At 40.8% G+C, this 12,553-nt stretch overlaps 1 protein-coding gene across 1 annotated transcript in view; it reads right to left on the bottom strand.

Annotated features, from left to right (window-relative positions):
* The window catches only part of SEMA3A (semaphorin 3A), a 163,774-nt gene extending 151,622 nt beyond the window's left edge, over positions 1-12,152 (bottom strand). Inside the window, 1 exon segment of the mRNA XM_032688743.1 lies at positions 11,901-12,152. Coding sequence (XP_032544634.1) covers positions 11,901-12,012 — 112 coding nt within the window. The 5' untranslated portion in view covers positions 12,013-12,152.
* Positions 12,153-12,553: the final 401 nt, after the last annotated feature.

The raw sequence follows: 12,553 nt of genomic DNA, 5'->3' as shown, positions 1-12,553 counted from the left end.
AATGGAAAATTTGGGGAGCACAGTGAATGCCTCAGTCATAAAACGAGTATTGGTTACTTAGAGACCAGCTAGGGCACAGGAGTTTCAAAAACTATTTGAAAAGCATAGCTGACTTAAGCTCTTGCTTTTTCCTCCTGTGGTCACTCAGAACCCAACAAAGTAACTCAGCCCCTCAACACCCCAGATTTTGAGACTAGATTCAAGTCATTGCACTGTGGGTACACCATGACATCAGGGAAGGAAAATGAAAAGCAGACATTTAAGCTGGCCCTGCCAGTCAAACCCTGTGTGTGAAGAAACTTGACTTGCACTACTGAGCACAGTGGGTCCCAGAACAGTTCACCTCTGCATAGAACAGGTCCACAGTCTGGCCCTGCACATGCAAGCAATTGCCTCTCAAACCCTGGTGTCTTAAACCCTGGTGAGAACCTGTCTGAGTGGTTCAGTTCAGGACAATATTGTGCTTTCATGGTGATTATCAAAAATCATTGCTATTCTACCCACTCGCCAGTTGTTATTTTAAAGAAAAACTTGTCTTAAGACCCAAAGTCTTTTCTGGTGTGATTTCAGTGTCTTCTAACTAGAAACAAATACACATTTCCTTGTCTAAAAAGCTGTATTTCACCTCTCCTCATGTAATTTACATACATTGATCACTTCCATATGTCTGGCATAAGGTAAAATAGTTTCTATGCATAGTAATGGGGGTGAATCTACAGTGAAACAAAATTCAGCATTTGTCATATTCCTACATGCTGATAGAAAAAAAAAAATAAGAGAGTGGCAGTTATGAGAAATTACCTTAAGGGGCTGTTTATGGTCTCAGCTATGGAAATTGTATTAAAAACCTACAAGTTGCATTGCTTGGCCATGTCCTCATTGCCTTTGCTTTGTGCTATGTCAATTAGCAGAACCAGTGGTCTGAACACGCCACACTGCAGTCACATTAACACAATAATGTTACATTTGGCTTACATCAGAATAACTGATGATAGCTTAAAATTTCATATAGAATAATAATACACATGACCCTTGATACTTGTCTCTCCGAAGACATATGAAAAAGTCAGTTTTTACAAATAAAGAGGACCTTTCACATTGGTCTCTGTTGGTCTGTTTGCCAGCCTTAAGAATTGAACTTGGTTCTTCTAGTACCAACAAAACTGTAAGAAAACTATGTAGTAGATGGTCAAGTAAGACACCATAGTTTAACATGTCACACTACAGACTTGTGGTTGAAGTTCAAAAGTACATCAAAATCATAGAAATCTGATATTTTCTCTGTATGTCTCAATTAATGACATGAAAACAGTACTTAATTATGGAAAAAACGAATGCTATTCAAAACAACAATACTTCATATAAGTGGCATGAGGAAGTATAAAAGCAAAGAAAAAAATTCCTTGAGATAATTCACTGAAGATAATATTTAAATGCTGCATTTGAGGTATGTGGAATATATGACGAAGGGAACAGGTGCTTTCTTACTTATTTTAGGAATGAAGATGCGAATCTTTTAGAGATTCAAAATTCTACTTCTGAATTTATTATAGTAGTTAATCTTCATTATTAGGTTTGAACTAGGGCTGTCAAGCAACAGTTTTCCAGTGAGTGAGTCACAAATGATAGGCAATTATAACTGACTCAACGGATTAATGAGTGCTTCCCCAAGTGGCTAAGAAAGGCTGCCCTTATCCTGGAGAAGGTTGGGGAACATTTGGGGTATGGAAAGCCAGAAAAAGGGATGTGTGCACAAAGAAAGAGAAGTTTTTTTTCTCCAGAATCTGTTGGGAAGGAAACATGTACACCTACAGGAGTCGAGGAGTATGAAGCACCAGTGGCTTGGGAAGGGATAGACTGGTTGGAAAGGGAAGAATTGCCCAAAGAGGGGTTTAGTTTTGTCTGATAAGCACAAGAAAAAAATAAAATTTTTAATTTCCTCTCAATTTTAAAATATGATTATCAGTTATAATTTAAAAAAAAGAGAAACCTAACTTAAACTCAGAAATAGGGCAGAATCTCACAAGCACTCACATACCTTTAGACAATACTGCAAAGACTAAACACAAAGGCTCTTCTCCCAAGCCATCTGTAATCACCTTCACAGTGTATTTAGTGTGAAATAGATGTGGATACTCCAAAAAACATTGTACCTGTATAAAATTGTCTGGAATATCCAAATTGAATTAAATTAGATATGCTTCCTGGATAATAGGGATGTCTTTCATTTCACAGGCATACACAGCTGTGAATATTATTATTATAATCACTTTAAAGTACCTGTAAGGCCTTTGCATGTTGATCAAAAGTAAGTTTTAACTGAACTTTGAATACACACATTAATGGGATTATTCTGAGAGTAGGATACAACTCTGAATAAGCATGGCAAGTCTCTGACCTCAAGCAATTCCTCATGAAATCACTTAATACCACTTTACAGGTGAAGAAGTTGACACAGAAGAGCCAAGGAATTAATAGGATTTTACTTTTATGGTACTTTCTTTGATTCCCTTTACAGTACAGACTTCCTGTGTATCATCAGCTGTGGTGCTGGGTTTCTGTTAACCTCCAACCTCCATTTGTAGGTGATGTAGCTGAGATGAACAGAACTTTCCTAATTTATGTGACTGTTAGCCAGTAAAGAATGTAGTTACAATGCAGGTTTAAAGAATGATAAAAGACACAAACTTGCAAAAGGATGCCAGAAAAGGAAGTAGAATACCTAGCAGTTTCCCATTACAGATGAGAAACGAAATCTGAATAAATAGAATTAGAAATTTATGTAATTCATTATCTCAATACTCCAGGCTGCAGAGAAAAGTAAAATTTTCAACATAAAATAATGTTGTTAATAGTTTAGTTTATAACACCCTTTTAAAAGGAGCTATGAAGAATTTTCTTTCAATTTTAACAAATTTCTGATCTTTTCACTTGAGTTGCAATCTTGCTTGCCTATTTGTTGCGGGTCAGTTTTTATGGCTAGAGTACAAACAACTAAGGATACACATTTGGAACAAAAATATAGACAGAGGGTTACCATAATTATAACTGCATAGCCAACATGCTGCAAATACTGCCTGCTGATGTTTATGACATTTCAGAGAAGTGCCAACTGGAGCTCTTTGGAAACGTTATCATACATTTTTGTACAACTGGATATACACTTGGTCTTGGTGGATGGACTCTGACACCTCTTGGAAGAGCAATTTAGAATGAAGTGATTTCCTAACTATGCAATTTGCAGGTAGCTCAGGAATACATTTATGTTGTTGTCTTCAAGGCCATGAGAGCAAGAAGTTCTGATACAGCCATTCATCTGCTGTAGTAGAAGTGAATATGGGGGAAAAAACACAGTCTGGAAGATAAAAGTTGTCTCTCCCAGATTCCCAGACATTGTTTCTGGTGTGCCTCCTATCACTCAACAGGAACTGGATTTACCACATGGGCTTAACAGAATAGAGACCTTGAAAAGGACCTGGCATGATAGAGGTGAGACCAAGTTGTCCTAGAGATACCACAGAGCAACACTCATCATTACTGATATGACCTTTGTCGTGCTTTGAGAAACAGAGCTTCATTAGGCATCCAAACCATTTCAGACTCTACGGTCATGCAAAAGTAGTGAAGTTGCAGTGGAAATCCATGAAAGAAGTAATATTAACACCCAGAAATCACCACTTCATCTTAAGCAACCTCGCTCTGTGCCTTGGCCACATGTGGGATCTATTGCTATTCCAGCATCAGCTGGTCATGAAAGCTGTACCCTGCACTCTCTGTAGCTCTTTTGGATGCTTGTGAGCTTATTTATAATCTGCTGCCTCTAGAAAAGGCCACCAACCCCTCCCCTTTGAAAGGCAGCTCTAAATCCTTTAAATTATCTCACAGAGCTTTTTGTGTCCTTTTCTCATACAAGGCTGCAATTTCAAAAGGAGCCAAGAGGGGCCGTTGGAACCAACATGAGCTTTGCTTCATTAGAGTGGAGAGTAAAGGAGAGCTTTCTTTTACCTCCTTCCACAAGTTAGATGAAAGCAAATAACTACTTCATTCCTCAGATTGTTCCCTGCAAGATCCAACTTTGCATGAAAATATTTATAAGAGATGAGAATTTTATTTGACTGCTCACTTCTAAAGTTTCTGCAACATCCAGCTGGAGAGATAAGCAGGCTGCCCAATAAATGTCAAACAACTTTAAAACATTAGAAGAATGGCAAAAAACTTCTGACTTTACTGTGTTTGGCTATCAAACAGCAAGGGATGAAAACTAAATGTGGCAGAAAGTAGACTAGTGCTCACACATTTCAGGGATTGCTGTAGATACATCTAGCTCAAGGTGGATCTGTAATCCCCGAAGTGAGGAAAGAATCCCCCAAACTGTAAGTCTATTTAGATTTTTTAGAAATTAATAAATTGTTTCATCCTGCTCTCACCATTGAAATAGTTCAGCTGACAAAGGGTAGATTCGGAGTCAAGGCACCTGTCCTTTGAGTTGCACATATACATACGGATTTTTATTTGCAAACTATGCTCTACAGAATTCAGTCTTGAATATGTTTTTCTCTTTAAAGTGCAGAAACATTCAGAAAGTAACGGAGCTGGATAGGGGACAGCTTATTGAAAGCTCTGAATGATTAAGCTATTAAACTAGTAAAGCTCTGCAGCCCCAGACAGTTACTTCCAGCATGTGTCACTGGATTTGGGATGAGCTTATTAAGGAGGAGAGGCACGGGAAATATGAGAAATAAATTAGGTAATAATTTTAAGAATATGGAGACTGTAGTGGTACTGTGTATTTCTTGCTATAACTGCAAGTTTGGTACAAATGTAGGTAGTCACAGGTGACCTCAAGATCACAGATAGTGAGGGCATATGTAAGTTTAATCAGCTCAATTTTTACACAACTTTAAATACTCATTTAAACAAAGACAGTTTCTTAAATTAGGAAGCTTTGGATCAACGTACAGCCTAATTTCTTCCGTAGCAGTTAACTGGTACCTTCTTTTGATACCTTCCCAGAGAGAAAGAAACTAAATAAATAAACAAGAAGCTTAATTCCTTTTACAGACACTGAGAAGTGATGAGCACCCCCAAAGTCTCATTCAATCTGCCTAACCCAAGATTAGCTCTCTGGAGGTACCTCTCCTTCCACTGATAGTGAAAAGAGCCTAATGTGGCTAACTATGTCAGTCACAAAGAAAGAGAGAGACACCACAGAGAACCTCCTGTGGTGTAGGAGAAAGGTTACAACACTCTTAAGATTTCTGATGCTCTGAACAGCTGTGGCTATCGTTTTCTCTCTCGTACATTCAGACACTATCCCACTCAGAAAAAATAGGAAAAGTCAAGTAAAACTACTATCCCCACAGTTATTCTTACTATCCACAGCTGTTACTGGAAGAGAGCAGGAACCTATATGAAGGCTGTATGTGGGAGGACCCTGACCTTGCAGACATTCCTGAAGGGAGCTTTAATCCTGCAAGGGAAGGAATTTGCTGAATTGCCCACCAGCACCAGCACAACCCCAGCAGCAACTTTTACATGTACCTTAATTAACAAGAGCACCAGAACAAGCTACAGAACTTCCATTTAAAAGTTTGACATAGAGCTCCCAGGGTCCACCCCACACATTTGCTTAAAAATAAGTGTGTGGGAGCCTGAAAACAATTTTACCCTTTTTAGCTTTCAAACAACTGGAAAATGTCACAACCATTGGACACCACTTAGAAGGATTTGTTTTCTTCTCAGTCACTTAGGCACTGCCTCAGGTGAAGATGTGATTTTGCTTCAGATTGAACTGGGGTCAAGTCAGGCTCTAGCTGATGTAGAAAATGTTGAAAATATTGCAGTAACTTTGTATTACCGGTGCTTCCACTGCAGTGTTCCAGGTATGCACAGGAGAGAAAAGTCTGTGGGCCAGAGGAAGTAAATAAAGAAGATGTCTCTCAAACAGCAGCTGTGGGCATTAAAGGCCATATGCAGAATCAGTGATTAAGCAAGCCAAGAGCATAATAAAAGGATCAAATATAGCAATGCATTGAATTAAACCGGAAAAAACACTTTAAAGAAAAAAAGTAATTTAATGGTTTCTTTTCAGGTGGGAACTCCATAGAAATGCTTTTTGTGCAACTGGAGGCACACGCAGGAGAGATTATAATAAATAACCCATTTACTTTGTAACAACTTGCAAAGACCAGGTTTCTTACTTCAAATCATCATCATCATCATGGCTCGGCTTTGCAAATGAAGATTTGGGGAGGGCTCTACCCATGTTCGTTACAAGTGTGCCAGTGGCTAAAGAGGTCAATTAGAGATAATATTGTTTTGCTAAATGTTATGGAATAAGTACACACCTGAATAAACCCTAAGTAAACAGATAAATACTTCAGTCCTGATCAAAGCTTCAAGCACAGAAGTAAATTTTAAGGCAGACTTCACATATCAGTAGTTCCACTGAGCTCAGTAAAACTACGGATATTTAAATTCCTCACTAGGTCAGAGTTTTAAAGATGTTGTAAAAAACAGTACAAGTAAGTGCTGCAACCTTGCACACAGCAAAAGAGCAGAGTTTCCATGGCTGTCAATACAGCACCTTACATGAATAATTCAGTCATTTGCAAACCGTACAGCACAAATAATTATAGAGAACTCCAGCTTCTCAGAAAAGGGAGGCTCTGTAATTCAAAAACCACTTTTTCCACGGGAATTAAATGGGAAAGTTGGAAACACAAAATGAGAATGTTGGGCTAGGTTTTCACCCTCCTTGTTCCAATTACAGTGCCTGTCTCAGGCCCTAATTAGCTAGCTGAAAATCTCCCTATATAGGCAAGATCTGAGCTTAGGCACTTCCTTCATCAGCGTCTCCCTCTTGTCAGCCTGTGGGCTGTCAGAGGCAGGCAGGGTAGTCCTACCACTACCCTAAGAGTTCCCAGGTGTTGTGAAGGCCCCAGTCAACCAATGATAGAAAGAGCAACACACAGATCTTCTCTTAAAGACTAATCCTTTGGGGTGAAAAAAAATGGTGAAGAGGCTGTGGCTGCATCTGATATATTCACTGTCCCTCAGCCTCCTGCACTGACTGAACAGTGAGGTCTGAGAGTTCTGGAGCTGGGCAGAAATGTCAGAAACAGTGGAAGCCAAAGATGCAAATCTCCCTGTTTTACCTTTCTTCACAGTCTTCTTCCTAAGTCGGGGCTGTCCTTCTCTCCCATTCAGGCACAGCAGAGAGGCTCTTCCCTCAGACAGTACTCTTACAACATCGTTTAAGCAAAGGTTTTTTAAGCAGATACTTTGAAATATGAGACAAACTCCAATACTGGTCTCAACTTAAGAGAAACAGTCTCCCTTGCCAATATTCTCTCCCCATTTCCTTCTCCTACTTTGCCCTGCTTTCCTAATATTTGAGGAGGTATTGAACTGTGAGTTATAGAGTTTGATGGAAAGGAGAAACCACAATCAAACCCACCGGCAGGTCATCAGCTACAACCAGACTGGGTCAACAAACTACAAGCCAGGTATCATATTTACATCAGTCTACGTACAGGTAATTCAGTGCAGTGCCATTCCTCCCTCATCACTGCACGTTGGACAGATTGAAACGGACACAAGTTTTGCCATTGCTTTCACTAGGGCCAGGATTTCATCCGGATAAAAAAAATCCATCCTATAAAACTGTAAATCAACTGCACATCAAGGATGGAGCAGTTGTCAATATCACTGCAACTTTAAACAAGACACTTATATTTAATATGGCTTGAATTGGAGCCAGGGAGTAATACAGCTAAATCTGCGCGCAATGCTTTTCCACTTTTCTCAAGTAATATGTATCCAATTGAGCAACAATAACAGAGGAGAACCACACATGTACTCTTGCAAAAATACTTACAGCATTTAGTAATTTTCAACAGAAATAAGACATGACAGATGGATTTGAGAAAGTTGGGTTCACAACTTTCATTTGGAGACAAAAATCAGGGTTGCCTTGGGAAAAAATCCGTAAATCAAGGAACTGTTAATGGAAACGCTCTCTTTCTTTGGGCTTAATTGTTTATATTTAAAGGTTACCATAGCTGGTTCCATCTCTGTTTGTGCTGTTACCCTCCCATACTGAGGAGAGCAAAAGAAAATAGGAAACAATAAACGATACAAGAAATCCATCTGGAGTTCAGGCTATATTTATTGTTTTAAACTTTGCACACTCAACTTGACCATCTTTCTGAGAACTCTGTGCTCAGTAGAAGTCTCCTGAACAGAACCTGTGACCTAGTGACACAATATAGAGACTTAAAACCAACATCAGAACTGAATTCCTTTACTTTTGACATACCAACAATGACATTTCTTGTTACTTTACAACAAGGACACAGTCTTTGAAGGACACAAAAAGAAGAGCTCAGAGGTTGAAGAGCTCAACTGAGCTTTCGGTTTTATGGCTGGTTTTACCTCATTTAGGCTATGATCCAGAACTTACTGACTTCAATGAACTTTGGATCAGGCTTTTAATCATATTAATTCCCCTTGACTGAAATAAGGAGATAAATACCATCTGAGGTAAAACCTTTCCCATCCATGCACAAAGATGAAAATGCTCGGAAACTTTAAAAAGTACAGAGCAAAACCCTGAAGACTGAACAGGAGCTTCACCACAGATGTCAGCTGGACAAAGATTTCCCTAGTGATCCTCAAATTTTCTTTAATATGCCACCAAAATCACAGTGATGTAAACCAATAACCAAAATTCTGTTTTAAAGAACAAAAGGAACCTTTTCAGACCACAGATGTGGTCCTAACACATGCATTTATACACTTTTCTTCCTCTTCCATCCATAACATGCCCCGTAGGATGCTTCTAATCTTCTGCAAGACTGAGTGACAAGGAGTTAAGAGGAAGCAAGAACAGGAGTCACCAAAACTTCTGTCCAGCAACCTGGGAAATGGCAGAGCTAATACTGGGCCTTTGAAAACAAGTGACCATAGGAAATCAAGTCTGGCAGGGATTTAACCCTTCATGACTCTCACTAACTTTTAAAGCAAATGCCTGAGCTTTTTAACCATGTTTGACATCTAATTAGTCGAGACAAACAGAAGTTAAAATACATCCTCGATTTTCTTTGAAATAAAGCACCGACAACTAGCTCCAAGGTATTTGTTTAGGTAAAAAACAAGCACACATCTTAAAAGAAAGCACAATGACAGTCACAGAAAAGTGAAGTCACTTGGGTCATTCTTGTCAACCTGCGTGGTTGGTGGTTTTTTTTTTTTTCCTCAATATCATAAGTTTATTTTACTCAACCACATCTCTTCATGGAGATGAGGAACAGGTAAGTAGCTGGGTATCTTCTTTTCTACTTGCAAGCAGTTTAAATAGAGATGAATCACTTGATATCACATAGTCACACAGCTGTGAGGTATATCCAGAGAGTACATATTAGCATGTGAGGCATTCTGTCAGTGCCTAAAAGAGTATTTTCAATACCCACAGCTTTTAAGCTGTTCCTACACAAGGTGTTAACATTGATCTGTGCATTGAATACTTCGCTAGAAGCAAAATTTGTTGGAAGAGAACCAGCTGACAAAGCTTAGTTTTCCATGACTAATAATGACATCCCCATACTTGGTGATCAACGCACCAGCACAAGCAACACGCTCCTATTGACCTGGCCAAGCCTTTACACTGGTACTTAACATTAAGTATGTGAGTAGTCTGATCTGATTCTTAGAGTTACATGTTTGAAGTCAAATATGTGAATCAAAGGCCAGAGTGTGAATTTCTGTAAGTCTTCAGACTTTTAACTTGCTTTGGATTAACTATGCACTTACTATCTTTGCTAGATAGGCTTGCTCAGCACTTGAACTCATTTTTGGTACACAGTGATCCACCACGTATAAAACAGATTCAGTGTTCCTTTCAGTTTCCTGTTTTGCTCATATAGGACTGACCATATATCAAAATTTGACGTCTCATATATTTAAAAAATGAAAATTAGACCCATTGTCCAGCAAGAGCAGAATGGAAAACAACCAATCAGCAGAGTAGCAAAATATTGTTAAACTGCATAAGGATACAGCGCCAGCGGGGTGAAAATAGGAAAAAAAAAAAAAAGGAGAAAAAAAGAAAGAAGGAAAAAGAAGAAAACCACTCTCAGTCACATCTCGCCACTTTTTGAAATCAGTTTCTGTGCATTTAGCCAATATGAGCAGGGGTAGCAGACTTGAGCCATGGATAAACTTTAAAAGGGTGAAAAAACCCACAATAATTAATTAGCTATAAACCCCTTTACAGTATATTTTTATAGTATTTATGCTTCTATATACTAATCTGAGTTTCAGTATGATTTTAAAAGTTTGGAAGCAATTAAGAGATTTTTAATGAGTTTTTTGACATGACATGTAGTTACAGTAGAAGCTTTCTTCAGATTCCATTACTAAAATAATCAATTTTGTGTTAAATACAAATGTTTTTTCTCATTAAAATCAAATTAACAGACTCTGAATCTCTAAAGTGTTCTTTTCATACATGTATTTTCAAGTTTAAATACTCACAAATATGCATATACATGTTCTTTAAGAAAACTCAGCACAGCATTTATTTCACGCAGCACATCCAAGTTTTGCAGGTGCTTAATTTTTTTTCATCTGGAGTGTGAAAATGACGCCTGCCCTGTATCAGAGAGGACTTTCCCCTCTCTCATTTACAGCACAAGAAAGATGAAAAAAAAAATGGAAAACGTATTTCTACTGGCAAGAGATGTATTGACACTATGTAAACTGAGATTGACATCTATGACCAGGCATGCACACACATGTTCTCTTTTCCCTGCTGTAGAAGCAGTGTGTTACTTCTCCTCCCCCCTTTCAGAATCGTAGCTGCTGCTGCTGCTCCTTCTCTCAGCCTTCAATAATCTGAGAATTATGAGGAGGTAGCTCATGAGAGAGATGTGTATATACACCTTGGTGTATAGCTCTCCTTTTTAGAAAAATACTCTACAGCTCTTACATTTTAAACTTCTTTCCCAGTTGCACATTCTCCAGATTTGGTGAATTCTTCTGAAAATGTACTTAAGAGTAGAACTATGCTGATAAAGAGAAGAGCCTGTCTACTTCACTGTTCTCCTTTAATACTGGCACTACTATACAAAAGTTAATTACTGACAACTGCAGTGTGAGTGGCATTACACAATTTCAAACGTAAACGCAATCTCACAGCTCTCTTTCTTCAGTTACACCTTCCCTGTGATCTCTTATGACACACATCAGACTACACCGAAAACAACGCTGGTTCAAATAAATCGCACTGCATTAAACATCCATAGGCAGCGTTTTCTGGTGCCTAGCAGTCCTCTCCTCCTTTTCTGGACTGATCTGTTCTTTTCAGTTTATAGTTTTGGCAAACCCACCATCTACTGCTTATGTTAGGCATCTGATTGTCAGATTTGTACAAACTGAATATTCATGACTTGAAAATTAACCACTTCATGCCTAAAAAAATAAAATAAACACAAATCATCATCTATTCCATGCTGTTTAAACAAATCTGGGATTGTGGCTGCACTGCATGCCCAGCACGGGGAAGATGAGCTGGGTGGCCAAACACGACTCATCGTTTTAAAGAGTAAAGTCCAGTGAAATAGAGCAAGACTGAAAAATGCTCTAACAGGGATCAGCACGATCCGGAGTCCTCGTCTGCAAACGCAACTAACTCTTCTTTGTCTGGGTTTAAACTGCCTGGTGCCGACCGCGGCACAGAGGGGCTTTTCGAGTAAATTTTTTCAGAAATTTCTCCTAATGCCAATTTCCCCTTTGGAAGATAAGGAAAAGCAGCGAGGGGGGGAGGGAGGGAGCGACGGGGCAAGGGGAAGGAGGGCTTGGAGGAAAACCGAGAATAAGAGAGAGAACAACAGACTTACCTTTATAGGATAATTTGAGCCTTGGCACGTTATTCTTCACATGCTGGCAGTTGACTCTTCCCGCTAGTAATACTCCCAAGGAAAGCAAGGCAATCCCCCTGAGCCAGCCCATGCTGCAGCAGCCACTGTAGGGTCCCGCCAGCCGCAGCCGTGGCGCTCCCCGTCCTGCCGGGCGCCGCCGGGGAACTTCAGGCAACCTGGGGAGCGGAGGTAACAGGTGATGGGGGTGGGCTCCGCTGCCGCTGTCGCTGCCGCCCCGGCCCCCCGCTCGCCACCGCCGCCGCCGCCGGGGCAACTTCAAGCCCCTCTCACGCACACGCCGCGGGCCGGAAAAGGAGGCAGCCCCCGGGCGGCGTGCGGGGGGGGGGCGGCATGATGCGGGCGGCGGCGGCGGCGCGGGCCGGGGGCAGGGGCCGGGGCCGGGCCGGGCCGGGGCGGGCCGGGCCGGGCCCCGCTCCCCGCGCGGCGGGCGGGTCCCGGGCGGCGGGGGCGGCCCCGCGCTCCCCGCGCACATGGAGGAGGCGCGGGGGGACACCGGGCTCTGCCCGCGCTCCCGGGAGCGGCTGACAATGGGAGCGCCGGGAGGATCGACCCCCCCTCTAACCCCCCCCCGCCCCTCCACCCGCTTCCCCTTCCCCGGCTGTCACAGCACA

This window comes from Chiroxiphia lanceolata, chromosome 5 (genome assembly GCF_009829145.1).
Source record: "Chiroxiphia lanceolata isolate bChiLan1 chromosome 5, bChiLan1.pri, whole genome shotgun sequence".
Lineage (NCBI taxonomy): Eukaryota > Metazoa > Chordata > Aves > Passeriformes > Pipridae > Chiroxiphia > Chiroxiphia lanceolata.
The sequence above is the reverse complement of the archived record's forward strand: the minus strand, read 5'-3'. Positions and strand labels throughout refer to the sequence as shown.